Source organism: Pseudopodoces humilis, chromosome 13, assembly GCF_049639895.1.
Source record: "Pseudopodoces humilis isolate 2021_Gansu_Grassland_sample_001 chromosome 13, ASM4963989v1, whole genome shotgun sequence".
Classification (NCBI taxonomy): domain Eukaryota; kingdom Metazoa; phylum Chordata; class Aves; order Passeriformes; family Paridae; genus Pseudopodoces; species Pseudopodoces humilis.
Genome location: NC_142212.1, coordinates 8,686,560 through 8,711,286, shown reverse-complemented (window position 1 = coordinate 8,711,286; position 24,727 = coordinate 8,686,560). Strand labels below are relative to the sequence as shown.

Genomic DNA, 24,727 nt, shown 5'->3' with positions numbered 1-24,727 from the left:
GTACATAAAATATTCCTAATGATTGAAAAAATATATTCCCCTTGTATATATTTACATATTTTTATTTTTTTTTACTAAAAAAATATTTTTTGTTAAGAAAGGGTCTTTAGGGAACTTTGTGGCTCATGAGTAAGGAGAGAATCTACAGGCAGAGTGTTTTTCTCTGAAATGAGTTTCAAGTAAGAGAAGTAGTAGTAATACTTGGTATCCCTGGCTTTGTAAAGTGTTGACAGATACCAATTTTCTGTTTGCCATTTGGAAATGAAAAAAACTTTTGATATTTTGACAAGGCCATAAAACTTGTCAGTATTGTGAGGATCAGCTGTTTAATTACCTGTTGCTCCTGGTAGAGAGTGAACAAGGACCTGTGTAGACCTGTTGAGAGGAATAGTGTGACAAAAGTGTGTCCCTAAAGCTTGTCTGATTCACTGCTGTCCAACCTCCAAAGTGTGGCTGGGGAGAGCTGCTGGATGGCAAACCTGACAGTGCCCCCCATCTCCACAGACAGTAACCATGCAGTGGGATTTAAAAGAAGCTGATGTGGACAGCTGATACAGGCTGATACAGACAAAAGTCACTCAAGGTGCACAGTGTACTGCTGTTGTTCTCAGATATTAGGCTGGAAATGTGAGGGAGGTGAGGAGTTTGACAAAATGTATTCCTCTCTGTGTTACTTTACATGGTTTTCTTTTGCAGAGCATCTCAGAATATAAATTAGGTTAATGCCATATTTAATTTATTTTCTGTTAGATCTATGTCAACTTTTATCATCAATTGCTCATAGAAAAGGAACAACACAGTAACTTTTATCACTTCTGGCCTCTGCTTTTGCTCTAGTTTTAGTGTGGAAATCTCAGTGCAGAGATATATGTATGGAGTGTTGGCTTGGATGTTTCCAAGGGTGAGGAGGAGAGTGCTGAAAACAGCTTTTTTTTTTTGCTTTTTTTTTTTTTTTTTTTTTTAGTCATACATTGAACAGTTGTACTGTTGGTACTACTACCAACTCACAAGAAAACAGAGGAAGTTGTACCTTTTTTGCTGGAATGGCAACCTTGTGGTTTTGTAATCTGAATCTTTGACCTTCCAACTTTGAGAGTTAATGGACTGCTTCTAACCCTGCCCTGGACCTTTGATTTTACTCTTACAGGTGACTGTAAGAGTAAAGGTAAAACTCTAGTTGCCATAACTTGTGTGATCACTGAAGAATCTGAGCTTTCCCCAGGTTAAGAAATTGCTTCCTCAAAAAGGGGAACTCTGCAGAAGGTGTTAAATAGGGACTCTTGCAATATTGCTTTAACATGTATTTAAGAAAAACTCTTTTCTTCCTGTGCTATTATAGACTAGAGAGGCAAGTAATAATTTAGTTTTCAACACGTTTTGCTGCTGAGCTGCTTTTAGGATGAAAAGGTTTTTTTGTGTGGATTTGTTTAGTGGGATTTTCATGTTGTTGATTTGTTTTGAGTGGGGTTTGTTTGTTTGGTTTTTGGTTTTTTTCCTTTTTTGTGGCATTTTTGTTTGGTTTTTCTTACTTTTCATTTCTTCCAAAATGATCCATTTGAGAATCAGGAGTAAATTTGAGGTCAGGCACTGATCCAAAAAGAGTTAGATGGCTGAGTCTCTGTTCCTGCCCTCACAGAGGTGAGGCTTTTGTTGTTTTCCCATTCAGAATAGGTTTTTTGTATCCTTTGAACAAGATTTCAGGAAACAAATCTGCCCAGAAATATCCCTCTCTATTATGAGGGATGTTTAAAAAATGCAAGATTAAGGACTTGTTCTTGCAAATCCATTTTGTTTGCTCTGAAGGGTCAGTGCCACAGGCTCTGTTTGCAGCAAGGGGCAGGAAAAAACAAGACATTAATGTCAGTAAGGACCAAAGTTTGGTTGCTGGTCCTGGGACTTCTGTCTGATAAACAGGTCTTTGCCAGGGCTGCTTATTCAGTCTTGCATGGGCAGACTTTTGAAACCAAGATAGGCATTCTCTTCAGAGCATTTAGTTTGTGTAGGTTGGCCTTATCTACCTGCCAGTGATGGGATGTGTGCCCTGTACTCAGCTTTTCATGCTGTCCCTGGAATCTGTCAAGTCAGATTTTTATCCAGGTTTCACACAGGTTAAACCAGCTCTTTAATGGTTCTTTGTATCTACTTGAAAAAGAGTAAGGGATTGTCTTGACAAGCACGGGCTATTTTCTGGTTATACACTAGTAGATAATAATTAATATACAGTTGAGCCTGATTTTTGTTAATCATTTAGGTCTTGTGCTGATCATAATACAAACCAGGTGTCAAATCAAGTCAAATAAGATGTCTGAGAGCTAAAAATATCCTCTCCTTCCCCCCTCTGCACCCCCCCTTCACCCCTTAAAAGAAAGTGGGAGTGGGTAGAGAAGCTGTAGGACTCAGAAGTTTCAGGTTAACATTGTGGATTCTGTTACTAAGAAATTATTACTGTTTCATGGTGGAATTAACTTGCATTATGTAGAGTCTTCATTTGTTCTTGCATTGCAAGTCATTTACTGGAAACTTATTTGACCCTATAGACCTTTCATAAGAGGTGTAACTTGGGAATTGGTATTGCAATTGGAATATGTCTGTGCTGCTTTAGAGAGGGCCTTCAGCCGTGAAGGAATCGTTATTTTCTCCAAATCTGCAAAGTATGATCTTAAGTTATTAAAATATGCCAAAAAGCTTCTGTAAATCTTTACATGTTAGAAATTAAAATTTTCTCCCCCATGTTTTGTGTGTGTGGATCATTCCACAGCAGTGCTGACTGTGACTGCTGCTCTGAATTAACAGAACTGCCATGATGCACAGCCCTGGATACAGGCTTGCTGACATCAACTCTCTTGGCATTTGTTCAGAAAAGTAAACAGAAGACAATCAGTGTTGGGTTTGGCATAACTAGCAAGTCCATAAAACTGCCAAATCCTTCTCAGTGTATTCATCCAATTAATCATATTGATGTTGGACATTTACTTAAATGAGTAAAACATACTGTATTTGGTTTTTAAAAGTTTTTAGTTAAAAGTTAAAGTTTCCATTTTCTACTTAATTAGTAACCACAATCTTTACTTAAATAGCATTTTTCTTGTTTTTTGATGTTGTTCTTTTGTAGAAAAAAAATGAATTCTGAAAGCTCAGCCCTTACCATGAGTAGCCCTGCTGTAATAAACCAGTGTGCCAAAGAAGGAAAAGAACAAGAAAAAATTTGGTAAGCTTAACTTCTAATTTTTTAAGAGGCTAGTAGACAGCAATAATGGGAGATGTAATTTGAAAATTAAGTAAAATAATTATTTGTTATAACTGATGCATCAAATCTGCGCTATTTAATGACAGAGAAGGAAAAAGGGAAATTTTTTATTTTGGTTTTGAGTTTTTAGCAGATGACATGGTACAGGGTGTCATGGGGGATGGGCCGTGGAAAAACTCCTGTTCACTTCAGCAGTGCAGCAGTTGTGCTCAGGGAATCTTTCACATATGGCAAATGTTTTAATCTCCCAATACTGCTGTGGTGCTTGGCCATGCTGGTACCAGGACCTTCAGTACTGAGATTCCTGCCCTGGGAGACATTACAAAGTCAAAAGCTTCCACTCTGTAGAAACTTTTGAAAACTGTAGAAAAAAAAAAAAAATTTACTCTGTGCTGGAGGAAAAAAGCAGTTTCAATGTTAAATGATAGATGTGGACAAATGCTTACACTTTATAACAATTTTTTGGTGAAAATTGCCACAGATCATGCAATTCTTAGCACCTGGTTTGTGCTTCCATGAAGGGATCAGGGTGTTGAAAAGGGTTTGAGATTATTCCACCTGGGTTAATGAGAGCCTTTTATTGAGAGCCTGCTGGTTTTTACTTGCTGCTGTTTGCTAGGGGTTTTTTACATTATTTATTTATCATGTGGCAAACAGCCAGTAAATTCATGGCAGGAAGCATGATACCCATATGGACAAAAACCTACCTTACGTCATTTTTGTAGTCTGAGAAATACTCTTGAAAAACTAAAAAATTAAAGGAATATTAGCAAATTAATGTTCTGTTTCATGTTGCATGCTTGTCAGGAAATCAAAATCTGTTTTTTTTTACTTTGATTTTTATGTAATATTAAATTAACAGCATCATAGTACCTGAAAGTAGTTTCTTTTAAACATTTCTTCTGGAGCATTCTCAACAAAATCTTTGGATGAAAGGGCAGGATGAGGAAGAACTGTGGGCTTCCCTCCTGACTCACAAATCTACTGAGGGGTGAGAAATTGACACAAGCACTTTTTTTTGTTTGGTGTTCTTTGCTGTTTTTTGTATCCTGCTTGTGGTATTGATGTGGAGACTGTCCTGTTTAATGTCTTTATCAATGATCTGCATGAGGGGATGGAGGGCATCCTCAGTAAATTTGCACCCCAAATGACACCCCAAGCTGGGTGGGAGTGTTGAGCTGCTGGAGGGTAGAAGGGCTCTGCAGAGAGGTCTGGATAGGGTGGATCAATGGGCCAAGACCAGTGGTGTGAGGTTCAACAAGGTAAAGGTGGATCCTGCCTTTGGGTCACAACCCTGCGTCTCCAGACTGGAGGCAGAGTGGCTGGAAAGCTGCCTGGCAGGAAAAGATCTGGGGGTGCTGCTTGACAGCAGCTGACCATGAGCCCAGATGTGCCCAGGTGGCCAAGAAGGCCAGTGGCATCCTGGCTGTATCAGCAATGTGTGGCCAGCAGGACCAGGGCAGCGATTGTCCCCCTGCACTGGGCACTGTTGGGACCACAGCTCAAATCCTGGGTTCAGATTTGGGCCTCTCACTACACAAAAGACATTGAGGTGCTGGATTGTGCCTGGGGAAGGGGCTGGAGCACAAGTCTGTTGAGGAGCAGCTGAAGCAATTGAGGTTGTTTAACCTGGAGAAAAGGAGGCCCAGGGAGGACTTTATCAGTAGCAGTGTGTTGCATGTCTGTTAGGTTTCTATTTTTTATTCTGGGGTTCTGTGACTACTGCAAGTGATGAACATATTTTTTCTCAGCCTAATAAAGTGTAATGGTGCACTGCCTTACTGCATTGTTCATTTATTGCTGTTTATTCATTGTCTGATTCTTGGAACTTATTTACATTCTGATGGTTCTGGTTTATTTTCATGAAAATGTGACTGTTGGTAAGGACTGATGTTAGTCATAGGAAGATTAGAAATGTCTATTGTTAAAAGTATACAATGACAGGGTAATATATTCAATTAAGTCAAAAGCATCCACAAAGAAAAGCCCTGAGCAAGAGCTTATCTAGCATTTAAACATCACTTACATTGCATGTAAAAGGCTTTGATGTTGCATAAGGCCCCCTAGAAATGGAGGGGAGAGTAAATAATTGACTGAGCCCCAGTTACCTTGTACAGCCATTTACCAAGTCTGCCATTCTGGTTCATCAGTGTTTTGCATCTGCATAATTTGGTGCACCTACTAGATGAAAAAAATAATGAAAATCTCAAACTTGCAAAGCTTCACTTGGTTCTGTTGCTTTTTTTCCCTCCCAGCATACATAAACAAGATTACAGCAGCAGAAGAATGCTGGTAGTAGCAGAAGTGTGACTGCTGTGAATGTCTGATAACTGCAGGGTATCCTGGCAGAGTTCATGTGTGAACCAAATTAAGCTGCTCTTGATAAGAAGGAAGATGAAGGAACTTGGTGGATGATCCTAACATCAACAATATCGTCTGAGCTGGTGTGGAATCAAGGCTTGAGAGCCTTGAAACTGTAGAAGCTCCTGATTTGGCAGATTCTCACTTTCTTAATATTGAAAATTGCAAGAAAGGAACTAAAGATAAGGGAGCAAGTGGAGCTGTGTCAATTTATTCACACTTTCTGTGAAAGTAGCTGTCTGGCACATTGTTTTTCAAAACAAATGTGCAGGAGAATTGGAAATTTTCCAGGTGTTGTTATTGTGTGTGGATTTTATAACATGCTTCTTCCAGGCTGGATGAAATCTTGCTAGTCACTCCTTTGTGTTATTTAGGATTAAGTCAGGAAATATTTAATCCTATTAAAACTAATAATTGAAATTTGGGTTCTGCATGTCTCATGACAGTTTTTGGTGTCTTGGCTTTCTATTTCTGTCTCCAAATACTCTGCCATGTTCCTTATGAAGTATGCAGAGTACTGCTATTTCTATGAAAGTTTTCATCACTTTTAGACCAAATTTCTCTGAAAGTTGTCCATGTTATGAATAAATAAATCATAAATCTTAAAACTGACCAAACAAGCCCTGTTATATGTGAACTCCAGTGTATTCTGACTCTGTACTTAAGACTTGGCTTAACCTGAGCTTGAGGAAAAAACTTTTAAAAATATTTTCGTTTTTGTTTAATGCTGTTAACAGATTGTTTCAGCTTTCCTTTCTAATCTAAGACTGGTGACTTTGTGGGGAAGGGAAGCTATTGAAATTCCTGTCCGTAGAGTGAGAAGGAAGACATGCTTAGATACTGAATTTAGATATTGCAAAAACTATTTTGAAACCCAGCTCCATCATTGCATACATTGAAAGAGAACAGCTTACTGTCATATCTTAGTGTGAACATGTCTGGAAACTCTTTGGTATAGAAGTAGTAATTATTCTAGAGTATTGTACAACCTGTATTTGAGGTGCATTTTTATTTTTTTAATAAGTTCGTCTTCTTAAGAATGAAATAGAAATAACAGGGTCAACTGAGATTAAAACAATACTTGAACTGACATCCCCATATCTGAGTAAAAGCAAGATAAGAAAACAATGGTGAGCATCTTCACTTAATAAGGAATAACGTGGACATCACATAGATTACCACCTTAATGCCTGTGGTTTTAATCACACAGCCCTTCTTTCTCAGTGAGGATCAGAACAGAGTAGCTAAAGGCTGCATTCTCTACATCAGGGACAGACAAGTGCACAAGCTGACTCGTAGCTTGTGTGGGAAGTAAGGTTTCATGACAATAAATCATCACGACTCTGTTGCAGCTTTTGCCAGCTGCTAGTTGATGAAGGAAGAATTATGTGTCTGGAATTACAGTAAGAAGAGAAACAAGTTTCACAACTTTCCCTCTTTCTCCTATATCCTTGTTTAATCAGTAGAAATGAGTCATCCTGAAGAACTGAATTAAACTGGCTCTAGTCAAGTGCAGTTTAACTGCAGATGTTTGATTACAAAAGGCGCATGTTTGGGGAATACAAGGTTACAGTGTTTGCAAAAAGGAAGCCCCATAAATTACAGATAAACATTTCAGATAGCTGGATAAAAATAATCTTATCTTCAAGAGGCCTTGAATTAGTTGCTTTCTAGTAATGTCTTATTATTCAGAGAGAAAATGCTTTTCTTGAAAAGCTAAAGGATATTCAGAATAGTTAGAATAATGTAATAATTATGACCAACTACTTTTAATAAAGCAGATAAACATTTACTGTATGTATATAAAATCACTTCTATCTCACCTAACTTTCATAGTTTATTTAAAGTACTTCTCTGCCCAAAAAAGGAGTACTAGAATTGAAAATATTTACAAGGGAATCACTTGCATTGGGACCTGCAGCCTGAGACCAGTCCCTTAAAGGAAGTGGATGCAGATCCAGGAAAGTGACGTAGGACATGGAGAAGGTGACTCATGAGGTTCCTTAGCACACCCACAAACAGTGAGAGATGAGAATGTGCTGAAATGGTTAAAGGAAGTGCGCTCACCAACTGCTGACTTTGCCTCATGCACACATGAAATGGGCTTTGTAGCTCAAGAAAATATGCCCCAGAGGCAAGTACAAGTTTAAACATATGTTCAGTCATCATGTGTTACAAAACTAAGTATGGATTGCATTTCCTCATTCTGGATGGGATCAAAAACTCTTGATTCTGCCTTGAGAAAGGAGAGCCCTGGGGCTGCCCCCTGCCCAAGCCCAGGAGGTGGCAGCCTTGGTTCAGATGAGCGGCTGTGCTCACTCCCTCTCTGGTTGTTCTTCCCTCTTCACACCCCGCCCTTGGCTTTTTTTCTGGGATTACCTAAAGGCATAGCAGCAGAGGTGAATTACTAATTGCTTGTTTAGAAATCACTTTACTAAGTTAAGGCTGCTGCTTGGTAGCTTTTTTTGTGGGGGGGGGTTAATTTTTTTCCTTTTTTTTTTTGGTGCAAGATCACTCACTAGATTCCTGGATCAAGCTGTAATCTGCATTTTATACATGTGATTACATTGTCTCTAGATCATACTGCAAATAACTTTTTGTTGCTAGAGTGTCTCTTAAAACATTTGCTGCATACTTAGTTATGACTCTATTGGGCTCTACCTGCTTTTTCAGTGTTATATGTTTCTTTATTATAGCTGTTAGCTGAGGGAGAGAGTTACAACAAACATTTCTGAAATATCTGATTGGTTCCAGTTGAATGTCAAGGAATCTTCATCCAAGTAAAAGGTAATGACATCTTTAGGCTACCCTCAATGGTATTTTGTTAATGAACGTGTTAGTGCACAGGCCGATGACATGGCTTTTATACTCTGACAAATAAATTGAGTGTTCACAGGGAGTGTATAGAGGGACTGAAATACATTTCTTTAATAAGAGAGATGAGGAATCTTTTAAAACTGTAACCTTTCCTTACTTTGATGTAGGAAAGGAATGTCAAAAATCTCAGTCCATCTGTTTTTTAAAAGTATCTTCTTGTATTCTTCCATATAGGTTATCCTGGTGAAATCTAAAATATAAGTTTAATAAAAAAATGTCACTTTGGACTGTGTAATTCTCTTGGCTGGAACAGGAATCACTGATACTGAAAAGTTGAATCTATATAGCTTTAAATAAGGAACAAGGCTTTCACATTTTGGGATGTTAAATTTTTTAAACTTACTTTCATTCCTCCCCCTGGAATTAGAGAAGTACATGCTATCAGGGTGATAAATAACACTGGTGATTAGGCTTGTATCACCAATGTTAATAACTAATACACTGTGCAAGGAGGCCTCACCATCCCTAACTCAGGGTCATTTGTAATTATGTAATTTTATGAAATTATGATTATAGAGGATGAAAATGTCTCCTTCACTGCTGTCTTGCAAATATCAAGTAAATGAGTTTGCATAGTCTAGAACAAGGATGAAATGTGTCATCTGTCTTAGTTTTATTCATGCTATAGAGCCTCATTTTCTCTTTCAGATATGCAGCATCTTGACGTATTTTCCTTCTCTATTATTGTCTAAAGAAAAACACACAAAAATTGCAGAAATAGTAAAAATTTATTGTTGAAAAATATGAAACATGTTAACAAACCAAGTAAAGGAAAACACTGCCTTCCTTCCTTCATAGTTGACATGGCTTAACTGCTAATTAATGACAAGATAGTGTCACCGAAAGCTGGGAAAAAAACTCTCTAGCTTGAGTATGTAATTTCAGTATTAGGAAGAGGCATCACTTTTATTTTAGATGCCATATTTGAGGGGGATATTTCTGCCTAGCCCACCAGCTAAGGTGCTTTTTTAAATCTATGTAGCTTATACATATTCATTACATTTCCCAAGACTCATACATACATGCTAAACATTTACACAATTTCTTTTGCATATTCAAATCACTTCTTGGAACTTATTCACATTAGAGTAGGCATCTTTAGAGGGTCTCTGGTGGTCTTTTGGGGAACATTTCATTCCTTAAATCATCTTGTTTTGGTCACAGGCCTCCAAAAAAAAGTTTCTTTTCTTTGAGTGCACCCCAGCATGGTCTGGCCAAGATGCAGCTTCTTATCAGCCTTGCTCAGGCCCACAGTCTTTAAGGCTGCAGTAATCACTTGTACACATTTATACAGGACTAAACACTGTCCTGCTTTAGTTAGAGCTAAAGGAATTCACAAGATTTAAATGCTATTTGTTACAATTACAGCTTTTCCCAGCAACAGTAGTAATTGTAATTGAAGGGCTAGAGAAACAAGCCATGCACACTACGGTTGCTCACCAGACATGGACTGATGCCTGTACCCATGCGGCCATCGGCCCCCTCCAGCTCCCTCTTATACTGGGCATGACCTCCTGGCTTATGGAATATCCCTGTGGCCAGCTCGATCCCACTGCCCTGACCATCTCCATGGTCAGTTCCCCACTGGCAGAGCAGGGGACAGTGAGTGTGAGTTTCTGCTTATCACTTTGAAGCATCTTGTTTCTCTGTGTGGGTGCATGTGTCTGTATGAAGTGTGGCTTTTTTTAAATGTAAAAAAACCCCAAAACCTGGTGCTCTACCACTGGTAACCATCTGTTTCCTATATGCTTACCCTATTCCTCTTTCTAAAGATTCTTGTCCTTGGTCATGATTCTTTTTCACTAAGACTCCATAATCTGTTCTTATAAACAGTCTGTTATTATTTTATATTCTTGTTCAGCATGCATTACAGTTGAGTTTCTAGTTAATACTCTAATACTGATAGGAAGACACTTTCCTTCCCTCCCTCCCACCCCTCAAAAAAAAAGAGTTCTTAGATATGCTTAGTTAGTTCTCTGGCTGTAGAGGGAGCCAGTGATAAAGTTTTTAAGGAACACAAACAGTATTTATTTGGGAATATTTATACATTGCGTTTTGGATTTGTGTTTGGAAACAGAAGATTAGAAATAGAAGGCTGATTTGTAATTTGAGCTTTCCTTCCTGGCGGTGGGGGGATGCTGGGGGGTATGTGAATTGGTTAAATTAACTTCATTTTCCTGGGGGCCCTGAAAATTTCCATAGGTGAGTGTTGTAAGAGGCAGTGATTTGAATATGTATCTTTCAAGCTGAATACATTTGGTCATCTGCAAATCTCTGGGACACAAATAACTTTTCTGTATTAGTTTGTTATTCCATTGGAATTTCCAGGAGAGAAATCGTGCTAAATTTTTTTAAAAACTGATGTCTCTTTGCAATTTCATGAGATAGATTCACATCTGACACTTTATAATCTATTATTTATTACTACACAGAGCTAGGTCTGGCAGGTTGTACCTGGGCATGCTTAGGCATGTTTCCCTCCCTCTCAGATCTGCTGTTCTCTAACTCAGTGCAGGGAGAGAGTCATGCTAAGTCAACTACAAATCGAAGTGCAGACAGGAAAAGTCCTTATATACTTTCATTGTATCTACCCTGGTATATAGCACCTTCTCTGTCCCATCCATAAGATTTCATAAGTTTGGAGGGGTTTTTTTCTTCCCCAGGATATCCTCCTTTATCTAAACTAGCAACTGACCCAAAGAGCTCTTTTGTCTTCTTCCCCTGTTCTGTGTTGACATGGGAAACTGCATAACCAAACAGAAATTTGTGGGAAATATCCACCAATCAATCTCCATACAAATGAAGAAGAAAGAAGGGAGAAAAAAACAGGATTTAGAGGGTTAAATTAGTTTATCATTAAACATTTAAATTTTTTTATTAAAATCTGCTGGTTTATTATTTCTGAAATAACAAAATGGTAATAAACTTCTCCATCTCTTGCCTTCCACTCTGCTAGAATGTGATCTTTCCATTGCTGAAGGTCCGCGCTGTGCCCCATGGACAGCGCTCCTCACCACCTGGACCTGCCCACGCCGGGTTGTTTCCTTCATTAAATACCTCATGTTTTAAGTCCATTTAAGCTGTAGCCAAACTTCTCCCACTTATTGGTGTTTGTCTTTTGTTCTGAAGGACTTGATATTACTTGGTTTCGTGGTAGTTTTTTCGTATCTGTATCAAAGTATTGAAAAGGTAAATTCTTTAGCACCAGAACCAATTCTTCATTTCCTTTCTGAAGGTTATATGTGTCTGGTTTTGCTTATAGTTGTGTGTGTGCTGTACGGGTACAATTGGACTTTTCTGACCAGCAGTGTCCTTCAGGGCTGTAGGTGTGCTTTGCTGAGCTTCCTCTTGTCAGGTTGAGCAGGTTTCTTTTGCAGCTCCTAAACAGCCTGTTTGCAAGAAGACAACTGTGAAATGTCCCCTGACTCTGTACACTTAATTTGGAAAAATTGTATATGCTAATTCTGTAGTCATAAACAGAGTAGTGATTTCTTACATTCCACTACTAATGTTTAATTTCATGTAACTGAAGCAGCTGTCCCTGTCTCTCTGAGGATAGATGAGGATCGTTTGTAGCCTGGTGAAGCAACAAGCTGTGTTTCCCCTGAGGAAATGCTGACCCATTTTCTCAGCCTAACACAGCAGTTTAGAAATTGCTCAGGTAAACAACACTGTGGTGCTGCAGAGCAAGATTTGGAGTCAGTATGGATGCCGGCTGTCTTGCTTTGTTACAGACTTAACAAAGCACGTGAATTTGTTAAATTTAACAAATTTTAAAAAATTTTAAAAAATTTGTTAAATTTAACAAATGTTAAAATTTTCCAAGAGGAAATTTTAACAAAGCACGTGAATTTCTTTTGTTTACAGTGCTAACTTGTGTAGGAAAACAAGCTCAGTTATTCAAGTGCCTGTATTTATTTGAAAGTCAAATATCTAAAATTTCAGGTTCTTTACACAGTACTTCCTACATGCTTTGAGATTTCTGTAAGAGCAAAAAGGTTTTTTGTGTGAAGCTGTTGTAAAAATGTAGTTACACCCACTTTTTATTATGTGTTAATTGTCTATTAGGCTTTGTAATTGGTGTGCAAAGATTGACACTCCTGATACCAGAGCATGCTCACAATAAATGTCTGCTATGGTAATTTAATGCCTTAATAGCCTTTTAGCAATCAGTTACATCTCAAATGCACTATAGGGCATTTTTTTTTTAACTGAGGCATTTGCTCACAGTAGAACTCCCTTGTAAGTGTACTGCAACTCTGTTTATATTCCACTAATGCAAAGATATAGCTGCTTTGATCTGGTTTCCATTTAAAGATAATTTAAAATTACCCTGATGCTTCTTTTCTGCGTATTTTTTTGCAATGCAATTGAGTTTTGCGATCACCTTAAAGCTCTCTGTTTACATATCAGAGACAGTGTTGGTGTTTGCGAATAAGATTTAATATTTTTCACTTGCTAGTAATTTTAAGTATTTCTCTCTTGAGAAGAGCCACCCGATTTTAAGAACTTGGACAAAATGTAATTTCATTTTTCCCCCAAGTAGGGTGGTTGATTCCTTATGACAATTTAAAGAACAGGATTTTTTTCCCCATTCCATAGATTTACTTGAAGAATAAAAGTTATGACACATTTTGAGTTTAAAGATCCAACCAAGTAGCCCCCCAAACTTTTATCTTTCTCAGTAGGACATCAGAGGATATGGCAGCTCAGAGTTCTGCAACCATTTTCTTTGCTTTTCAAGGTACCTCAGCAAGTCAGACTTGCAGAAAGGTGCATGTGTGTGGTTTGAAGAGTCTGGTTTCCTGAGGAAATGACATGCGATTGTGCTATTGGTCTTGTCAGCAGCTTATGAACTCTTTGCCTAGTTTCGAGTTTTAGAAGATGTAAAAAATATCGGAGCAAATGAACTCCAGTTTTACCATAAGTGTGTGTGGGTTGAGGTGAGAGATCCTGGTTAGTGCCGGCACGGCGAGGGAGGCCCCCGAAGAGCGTGGCCATTCACATCCTTGGTGAAGAACAGCAGCACAAGTGTTGGCCTGAGCTGGCCACATCCCTGTCATGGCAGGGGTCAATGGAGGTGGTGAGTGCTGAGGTGAGGGACACAATCTGGCGGCTGCTGCCCCTGGAAGGACCTTCCTGTGCCGCCCCAGACAGCGTGTCTGCAGCTTCGAGGTGGGGCTCTGCTCTCACCGTGTCTGCTCAGTGCTAAACCTCTGATCTCTAGCTCTGGCAGAGATCATGAGGTCACATCTCACCCCCTGCCACGAACAGGATGCGAGTGCTGCTTCACCTCATTCTGGTGCCACCTCTGTCTTTTGGAAGTAAGAAAGCAGCCTTTATCTTCAGTCTTTACCCTGAACAAAGAGCCCATAGTAGAACATCAGAATTACAAACTTGTTCTTCATTACTGTGCCACTTCTCCTGAGTGATTGACTCATCAAATAGCTGCATATCTCTCTCTGTTTGAAGTTGTTAGGGCTGGGAGATCTGCCCGGAGGGCTCTTAGATAACATCCTCAGTGAATCTTGCAGCAGTCTGAAATCCTTGATGTGTGACCCCACTTCAGTTGGAGGTGGGGAAGAGTATCAGCTGAAGTGAGCTCTTTTCACATCAGTTGTTCATAGAACAGTTTTTGATACATTTGGAAATGATAAATGCTGTCCTGAAGGCACAGATAGTGTTTTATTAATTAAGAGATACAGTGTAAGTGATTAGAAAACGTCCAACAGCTTGGCTCCAGAAACAAACATATTTAAAAGGACCAGGATCACTCACCTAGGCTAACAACAGTAGTTCTGGTATCCATGACGTTATCCAAAGGAAACGTTAAATGCTTTTGCATCACCATTGATCAAATCAACATCTGTTTGATCTCTTCCCTTGCGGTCTGACTCTTACTTCAGCTGCTGTAGTGACTGGGGATATTGTCCTTGAGTTCCAGTGCTTTGCGTATAGAGACTGAAAACGGCTGTTCTTTTGTGTTTGTGATTAGGCAGCTTTTCAGTTTTTATAATGAAATATTGCAGTGTGTGACTCTCATGTAGCTCATTGAAACCCAAATACATAAGCTATCAGCAAGATTAAGAATAAAGATATATGTGCTCTGATTTTATGGCATGGCATTAAAAATTTCAGAGGAAACATAACAGCAGAGAGTGTCTGGAAAAAAAAACTGTAAGGGAAATAAAGAACAAAACTGTGTTCACATATGTGCAAGTGCCATTTCCTGCCTTGCTTCAAATGTTAATGCCTGGTTTTGCTGGGATTGTAATCAAGAAGGAAAAGGAGAAAAGCATAGGAGTGTATGTATCTGTAGAAATAAACTTTATTTTTTTTTAATATATATACTTATATATGTATTTTGGAAAAAACTAGCTCCAGATATCTCCTACTGATAAATGCACTTTTAAAGGAATATTCTTTTACCTGGGACAAAGCATACAAACAATTTAAGTTTAATTAAATTAATAATCAATAAATTTAATTTAATGCCATCACTGGTATAATGTTACTTTAAAATATAGGATTCTGTACTTGTAAGAAATTATTTTAACAAGATTTTCTGTATGCTCTTGTAAAATGGGCTGAAATAAATGTAGTCAGTGTATTTATATTGAAGAGACTAGAAAACCTAACTTGTTGCTGGTAAAAGTAGATAGAAGTGAACATTTTCTGTCCTGAGTGGATATTTTGAATTGAGCTTCAATGGTACCACAGTTTCAACAGGTTTGGCTCCATTGCATTCAGGGTTTCTATAGTAATTACTATGGCAACTGTGATGTAGAAAATGTTCCCACAGGAACCCAGCTGTGAATAATAACTAACTGAAAACATTTTGCTTTTACATCTCAGGTTAAATGTCCCTTCAGTGAAAGTATGGGGGGCTTGCTTACTTAATAGGAAGTCATTCTCTTGCATAAAAACCCACGTATGTTGACAGGTGTGTCTCTTTTCAGAGTAGAAACACCTTTTTGCTGTATTGCTGAAGAACCATCCCAAAGACCAATGAAAAGTGTTAGAAACATTAGGTATAAAATTTGACACCAGCTTCAGATGCTTTATGTTAACTTCTTAAGCCAAATTTGTAGTACAAAATCTGCTCAGGAACTCTAACTTAGTTTTATCTTGAAGAATTATGTAAATAATTTACATATGACTAATACTGTTAATAAAAACTGTCTTGGTAGCCTTCTGACCTCACTGTGCAACAAAGGTCAGGATCACACAAGTCACATGGAAGAAGTCAGTATTTGTTTACTTCAGTGTCTATTTATAAATTGGCTTCAAAAATTCTGCTGCTTTTTTCAGAAATAAATTTGTCAGTGTTAAATGAAATATCCTGAAACTGTTTGTTGTTAAATTGTATGCACTGGCTTTTGTGCATACAATTGCCTTGTTCATATTTGTTTCACTTTCATTGAGAACAAAGGGGAAACCAGTCTGGTGTTTATGATATGAATAAACTTTGAAACTTGAAAGCATTTCAGGGCTTGATTTGGTAGCTTCACTGTCATGCTGTCATGGAGTAACACAAAATACTTAGGGTAGTCAGGGAATTTGTGGCCACAAAGAAAAGTTCTAATGAATTGTATAAAAAAAAGGGAAACTAAACTAGTAAATATTTACAAGACTGATAATTATTTTTGAGATCTACAAAAATATGTTAAAGCTGAATATGAATGAGGAGCACTTTCTTAAATATGAGGAGAAAACAGTTTTCTAAGCCCTGGGGGCTGATAGTTACTCTTAGTTATTTATGCAACTTAATAGGAATTACTGTGCAGATGGAAATGTGATGAAGTGGAGGTGAAATCACTATTTATTTGGGCCCCTGTGGTGTGCAATCTGCTAGTAATGCAGGGGAAAGTCTTACAAGCAAAAATATCTTTGTAAATCTAGAAGCTACATATTTTGATCTTGATGACTTCTATCTATATATCACATCCTGATATCACATGCACTATGATGTTGCAGCTGTGAGTCTCTTAAATATTTTGTTGCATTTATTGTACTTACTGGTCTTGGTAGTCTAATAGATCATAAGTGTTCTCTCCCAGGTGTTTTGGATACTTGTCTTTAAAGCATCACTCAAAGGAAAAAGATAAAGTATCATGATTTGGCATTTAAAAAAAATTCTAAGTAAAATCTCTGGAAATGGAGAAAAGTTGAAAAAGTTGAACCCTTATCCTTCAGGCTTGATACAAATATTGCAATTTCCCATGAAAGGTTTCGTTATTGAAAATGTGATGAGGACAAGAGGAAATGACAGTACAAGAGGAAATGACCTCAAGCTGCATCAAGGGAGGTTCAGATTAGACATCAGGTAGAATTTCTTCACTGAAAGGGTGGTTGGGCATTGGAATGGGCTGCCCAGGGATGGGGTGGGGTCACCATCCCTGCAGGAGTTCAAGAATCACTGGATGTGATACTTAGTGCTATGGTTTGGTTGACCATGGTTGGTGATCAGTGGAAGATTGGACTTGATGGAGATATTTTGCATCCATAATGATTGTATTATTCTATGAAGTTCTGACTTTTTCCCCACTTCTTAATATTCTGTTTTTTATTTAACTGACAATGGTCAAAATGTGGGAGAATTTCTGTTGTCCATGTTGTAGTTATGCTATCATAAAATACTTGCTTGTGTTCTGAGCAGGGCCCCAGGATGCTGCAGAATTTAATCTTTGGAGAGATTTTTATGTCCAAGTTATTGACCTGTATGTGACAAAGTAGCTAAGTGGAATTTGCCATGACAGCCTCCAATCCTTTATGCATGTTGGAGGGCAGAACTAATGGAGACAGAAAATAGTGCTATAATTTGACTTTTCAAGAGAGGTAGTTACTGCACGCCGAAGATAAGTCATGGGCATGGCTGCATCCACTTGGAAAAGTTCAGTTTATTAGCTCTGGTGGTGACAGGCCTGTTACAATCTCAAGATAAGGCGTTCTGGTCTGTCTGCATAGGGATTGCAGGAGTGGTTCTTGTCACTCAGTGTAAAACCCTTCAAGCAAGAACAGTCTCGCTCACTGAAACATTATGCTGAAAGTTAGTCCTCTATAACTGATCACATTTAATAAAAGCAGATTTCTTTCCTTGTCTGACTGGCTTAGTGCCATATCCTTGAGAGTAAGGTGTGAAAGTGTCATAGCTCTCTTGAAAAGGTATGCAGGAGTGTTTTACTTTTAGCACAGAAAAAATTCTAAATTGACTAAAATGATCCTGTATGATATTTTAGTTAGAAACCTACAACTTTTGCCTTTTCAGGTGAAATGCAAGCTGTAATGCAGAAAAATATGAAGTTACAAATGAAGGATAAGGAACTAGCAGTACAAAAGTTTTAAAATCATATATAGGATTGACTTGACTCCAGATGTTGCTTGTTTTATCTTTATCTGTTGCTTGTTTTATGCTGTTATCTACTTTGTTCAAGTCCTTCTGATCTCTCTGAATGCCTGTTAGTGAATCACAGCTCCACAGGAACTCAAATTTACCTTCAGAAAGAGCCAGATGATATGAATCCAAACAGAAAGGGCTTTCAGAACACACCCATTTCCTTTATCAAGAATATGATGTGGTGGCACTAAAATGGATTTTGAGGCTGTTGGTAGGTTCTCTATGGTAGAGATGAAAATGCTCTTTGGCTGGATTTTGAACAGCTAAGAAATCCCCTATTTGATTTCTCTGTGTGAAAACCCATTTTTTTCCTGTCTAACCAGCAAATATCCGGTCTTACTAACCTAAGTAGATTTCCTGGCCTTAGGTTCCAGTTTGAAAACAAAATGAAGCAGACTTACTGTCTTTCCTTGAGCATGAGTGCTGTGAGACTTTTGCCCAGAGGCTTGGCTTTTTCTGGCTGTGATGATGGGGCCAGTTAAACCTTACCATCTGATCTTGTGTTCCCATGGACCAGAGAATCCTCTCTGGCCGTTGGGTGGAAATGAGCAAACATTTCTTTTGAATGAGCAGTTGTTCTCCCTGTAAAGAATTCAATGTGTCTCTGAGACACACAGTGGTGTGAGGTAATGACTGAAAACCAAAAAGCATTACTGCCGTTTTTTTCCGAATATAATTGAAACGATACAAGAATGCTTTTAGGCTACATAGTCAAGTAAAGCTGTGAACTAGCTCTCTCATCTCAGCCTTTTACAGTATTCAGTACAGTGAGATTTTTAATGGAAGCATAATACAGGACTCTGTTCACACCCTCCCCAGCATTAATGCAGCTGTACCTTTGTCAAAAAATCTGGGTCCTCCTGTTGGCCAGAGCCAGGGATTTCTCTTTCAGATATGATCAGAGTTCATGTATATCAAGAGGGATGCTTTTATAGTCCTGTATATTGATGGCATTTGTTGCATCAACCTGCAATAATTATAAATTAAGAAATAATTTATAATTAAAGCTTTAAATCAAGCTTGTTATTCTTCAGAAGGTGAAATGTTACATCATTTGGAATATCTGTGTTTTAGATTGAAAAGTAGCTAGCTCTTCAGTTGGCCTTCAGATTTTTTTTTTTTTCATCTTTCATAAGGATGTTTTTAAATTTTGCAAGAATGGAATCAAATACAGAAATTAAAAAAATAAAAAAGCATTTTGTAGCTTCTTTGGTTTTTCTTAGTCATGGGATATTTTATGGTAGGGTGCATTGATTCACGGTATAAATAAACATGCAGAAAGCATGGGAAAAGAGTAGGTGTGTGACAGCTCGCTGCTCCATGTACCTGCTTTGTCTCTGCAGCCACATTCACAGAAGCTGCTTTTCTTTCTTAATGCATTTATGCCAGTTCATGAGAGTAGGACAGTAAAAGATTATGTTCACATTCAGGAAGTCAGCACATCAGCTGAAAATCAATTGTCTGTTTCTTCCTTGGTATTTTTGTTTCTCTCAAGATATGAAGTGTTCAGTCTTGCTCAGCTGAGTGGCCTCCCCACCCCTCCATACCCATTTGTGATGAGCTCCTGTCTGCAGGATGAGGCCCTGGCAAATCAAACATGCACCAAGTCTTAGAGTTGCTTTGCCTTTAGCAAGAAAAACCCTTCAAATAAACTCTCTATATGGACTTACAGATTTTCTGAGCCAAATTCTGTTGTGTTATTTTGTTTTACACTTCCAGAAAATAAATGGAATTTTCCTCAATCTCATTTTAGTTTACTTTTTTTTTTATTATTTTACAGGCCTAGGATAAAAAAGAAATAGTATTTGAGATTACAAGTGAATGAATCAGTGTTTTTTATTAAGTAGGTCAAAGTATGAGCTCTTTTCCTGCTTTTAAAATCAGTACCAAAGGTATATAACTGTAATTATATTATCTGTAAAAAGCTAAAATGATCTTGCACATCTCAAGCTTCACTAGGTAAACCACTTTGACATTTTTTGTGCATGTAATTTAGTATCACAGCTATTCCACTGTGTTAAAAGAAATGTGCTTTTGTGACCTGTGTTTTAGTGTACGTATTTGATAAGTTGAGCAGATGACATCACAAAGAACAGATCTGAGCAGTAAGTACTATTTATTATTTAACAGTATCTTTGTAAAATATTCACAGCTGTAGTAACAACGTTTGTTTCTGCAGATTGAGAATAATTTTTACTTGGCACAGTTTGTTTCCAAGTGGTTTGAGCTTTCCTTTTATTATCTGAGTATTCATGTAGATTTGCAAAATGAGTTTTGTTTTTGAACAGATGTGGCAGCTGAATATTTTAAACAAAACTTGCACAGTTTGGATTTTCATATCTTAGAAACACTCTTGTAGTCAGTGATTCTGTGTACAGATAGACTGGAAGATCAGATGAAGATGTAAAAGTTGCGTGAGCTTAACATAAACTGCCATAAACGGTTCACTTAACTCATCATCATGCTTCAAGGCAGATAAAACATTTTGTTAGTGAATGTAATAGAAACTTTTGAACATTTAATCTGTATTTTAGTTTTTAGATTCCTTTATACACTTTTACCTACCTTTTTACCTATTGTCATTATATAATTAACCTACAGCAAAGTAAAGGTTGCAGAAAAAAGTTCCAGTGATTTATTCTGAGGCATGTTAATTTAGTGTCTAAAAATATTTTTTTAATATATGCATAGTGTGTGTGTGATGGAACCTAAACAGAAAACCCTGTACATCTTAAGGACAAAAGCATTCTATTCTCTAGGCTACGAAACAGTGGTAGAAGCACCTTGGTCAAAGACAATGCCAGAGCACAGAGGGTATTACCAGTGTCAGAAGTTCCTGCAGTAATAAAAGTTTAGTTTGGTAAAATTCTAAATTTATTCTTACTGAGCCACAGGATCACTAGGACCTAGCAGGTAAGCAAGTCAGTCATTCCCTGGTAAATGTTTCAGGGGGTCTAAGATATATTTGAGTTACTAAGGAGTGAATTTCCATTAATTTCCTGGTTTATCTCGCCAGTACTGGAGGTTAAAGATGAAATGGATAATGCACAGTTAAAACTTCTGCTGATGAGGAGGAGCGTTTTGACACTCAGACAGAGGGATGGGCTCAATGCTTAGTTTCTCCAGGGCTGCCTCTCTAAGGGACAGGCCCCCACTTGTACTTTCCTCACAGTGGAGAGACTTGGTTTTAGGTTTTATTCCCAAGGTAAATCTTCCATAGAGATCCCCGAGCCAAGCTCAGATGGAGGGTTTGGTAACCCCTCCCTCCCACAGTCTGAAGGGTTCCTTTATACCCCCATCTTTTAGTCTTCCTTCTTAACACTGCGGTGCGAGGAGAAAATGTTTTGGTTCCTTTTAGCTAAATGAAAAGACATCCATGTGTAAGAAAGGTCAAATATTAGGAATTACAGCTCTGAGACTCTCTAATTTTTAGGATGAACTCCTCTATCTCTGAAATCTCACTGTGATCTACTCTGTGATAACCTATTTGGTGCTTTTCAAGACTGTTCATCACAATGCGTTCAATTGTAAGAACCATCTCCACCTTGTCCTTGACATTTGAAAAATCCTTCCTATAGTATCTGAGTAATTTATTTTAGATTTATGTGCCTCTAAAAGTCAGGTCTGCTCATTGCTTTTAATGCTTATTAATATGTCCTCTTTTTTTCTTCAAGCTAATGTTTTATTTTGTTCTATGTGCTACCTGCTTATATCAGTGATGATTTTTATTATTTGTCTTGTAAATTATTTTGTTATGAAGCTAAGTGCATCTAATACACTATGGGACTACTATCCCTCCTACCAAAGTGTAATATCTATTGGCTGTTTCAAAAATAGAATTCTTTGACAGTTTTGTATTTAAAATATCAAGCAGCTATTTAGTATTTCAATAGTTTTATAGCACAGACTGGTTCTTTATTAGCTCATATCCTGCTGCACTTCGGAAAGGACTTATCCAGTAAACAGAATGATCTGAAGTAACAGTAGTAATGTGTTGTAGGGGGGAAGAAAAGAGAAAAACATTAATTTAAAATGTGTTTGAAAAAGCTACAATACTTTATTTCTTTTTCAGTACAGTTTTCATTGATGCTGACAGTAGGAAGACCAAGCGATCAAAATAACTTTAATATAGTGAAGGACCAAACTGAAAACTGTAAATGAGGTTTTGCTTTCCATAGAACTAAATTTTGTCACTTCAGGTGCATTTGAGAATCAGAATTTTATGTTACTTCGTTTTCATTTAGGGGTGCATTAGGCTGAAAAATATTGGTTCAGAATGGCGATCATAAAAAATTTACAAATATGTTTAATCTAGATAATTCCTAATTATGGGAGCAGTGAGATTTCTGAAAAAAGTCTTTCAGGAAAATGGTGGGATAGTTCTTCGGAATAATATCTTGGTATGTTTGAGATGGGCTATATGAAGTACTTGCTTGTAATGGGAAAGTAGACTTGGAGCATTCACTGGCTTCCAGACTTCAAATGACCCTGATAGAGTAGAAAATAGGGGAGGAATAATCAGGCCAGATGCATGAAAGTGAAAATTTTTGAAGAAATTATATAAGATATCACATAGGGTACTAAATGAGTCTAATGCTTCAGTCTGTTTTTAGAAGAGGGCTGCACACATTGGGTGGAAAAAATATTTTGTGAAGAATTTTGTTGGATCCTTATTGTATCAGATTGGCTCAGCAAGTCATGGAGGAACACACTGTGACCTCCATATGTTTCCCTGCCTTTTTAGTAAAGTCCTTTTGGTAAAACTATGTTGTTTCATTAGGCTTCTGCGTTTAAGTCCCTTTAATAACACCAGTAGCATTAAAAAGAGTTAGCAAACCATTGTGAGTGATGGGAAGATTCATTCTCACCAAAATGAAATAAGGCTCTTGATTGATAAGAGGGAAGAGAGTACCTATTGTGAAAACTGCCAAAATGTAAATTTGATGTGCTTGCTCTTTGTCAAGACTGGCAATTTTTGTGTAGTCTGGGTTGCTGTCAGTGAATAGGAAAGTTACAGACTGATGATAACAATTGCTTAGGCATCCTTCTTCTGCTGGATGAACTTTAGTTGAGTGTAGATGGATGATATGACAAATTTATTGCTTATTACAGAGTTCTCAGTTCTCATTACAGAATGATTGTGAGGATAGGTAATTTTTAATTAAGTCATTCATTTCCCTTGAAATATTGTCTGAACTGTCATAAAACTTGTTTTATTGAGGCTGAAATGTAATTTGTTTCCTCTACATTCATCTTAATTAGTGTAGAACTATTGCAATTCTTAACAATTTTTTAAAAAAACATACTAAGGAACACAACTTTATAGGAGCTCCCAGTACTTACTCAAAAACCTGACTGGTTCCAATGTGAGATCTGTGAATAAAAAGGTGCAAAACACCATTAGGACAATTTTACACCGATTGATAATCTGTATAACTTGCTCTTGTTAATCACATTTTTCTTTATTTATAAAGCACTTACTGTTCCAGTGAGGCTTTTAGGTTAGAAATTCAATTTCAAAATATTTTAACTTGGAAAGATGTAGTAAGAGTATTTATTGCTGGGACAGTCTTTAAGGCTGAAGTCTTGTCGTGTGTGCTGCCTTGTGCTTTTTAATGACTTTACCAATGCAACCAAAGCACTTCAATATTAATATTTTTTCTGGTTGGCAGACTGGTGGAGTGAAAAACTAAGAAGATTTACATCTCAGCCTTTGATATTACAAAAATTAATTGTCACGATTATAATTTTTTGCACTATGCTGTCATCTAAAAATGTTTACTGTGATCACAGTTCTATGATGTGTTTTAATGGACATGAAAACAGAAATGTTCATACACCAAATATTTTACACCAAAAAAGAGAAGACAGAAAAAAAGAGTGGAAACTATTGCTATCCTGACTCTAAGAAAAAAAAACTGGGATATGGTGCATTGGAGTCCTTCAGGAGCTATAAGCAGCCGAAAGAACTTGTGTGTTAGTTCAGTGCTTTAACTTCAGTATCTGTCCTGTTATTGTTGGATGGTGAGATTTGACAAGCAGACATTTAATTTGCTGTTTTTTAACCAAGTTTTTGTGTTCCTGTTACTCTTTGTGGTCGCTTCAGTAATGTGTCTCATTGCATGGTTGGAGTTGCAGTGTGCTCAGCACTTGGGTCCTGCTGCCAAACCATGTGTTGGTCTGGTCAGCTTCAGCGGGTCACTCGAGCTTTGATCTGGCTTCGTGTGTAAAATCTCAGCAATGTTTGCCTACCTTTGTGAACTAATTGAAACTCCTACTGGTGAAAAGCACTCATTAGGAAAGAAGTGGGCCATGTTATGGTTACCTTTCAGAAATAATTGTACAGTGTTAATTATAGGGTATGAGAAAGATTTTTGGAAGGAGTGAAAACAGAAGTCAGCTTCTAGTTTTTAGTGTCACACAAGAGGCTGGCTTACTTGCTCTTTACAGCTTTGTGTAGCTCCAGTGTCAGGATTAAAGGCTCTGAAATGTTCCCCTGCAGTCCAGCTGCACCATCTTGCATCATGTGGTATAATTGCTGCTTCACAGACTGTTTGGGTCAGGGTTGTCTCTGCTGAAAATCAGTGTGAGGAATAACTTGCTGTCAGACATCAAGTCAGAGCATCTCTGAACGCCTGAAAGGCTGCCATGTCACTTAGTGCTCAGTCTGAATTAAAACATATAACTACACTGAAGACAGAAACCTGTCAGAGGTACAGCCAAGGAAGTCTAAGTGTCTCAGTACTTGAAACACGTGTTTTTCTTTTCTCCCTCTATTGTCATTCTGTTACTGAGATAGAAAATATGGCAGCTGAAAATGTAAACACTTTTCTTTGTCTCATCTT

The 24,727-nt window shown here is 37.7% G+C and overlaps 1 protein-coding gene across 5 annotated transcripts in view; it reads left to right on the top strand.

Moving 5' to 3' along the window:
• ARHGEF3 (Rho guanine nucleotide exchange factor 3) overlaps positions 1–24,727 on the top strand; it is a 101,261-nt gene that overhangs the window by 8,472 nt on the left and 68,062 nt on the right. For 4 of the 5 annotated variants that reach the window (XR_015773691.1, XM_088061920.1, XM_014251835.2 and 1 more), the window contains exon 2: positions 3,113–3,208. Coding sequence is in view for 4 of the 5 variants with exons in the window: in XM_014251835.2 (XP_014107310.1) it covers positions 3,113–3,208 (96 nt within the window). In the remaining variant the exon portion in view is untranslated. Of the gene's footprint in view, positions 1–3,112; positions 3,209–8,351; positions 8,396–24,727 lie in introns of those variants that run through there. The other variant, XM_088061921.1, reaches the window with a different exon arrangement.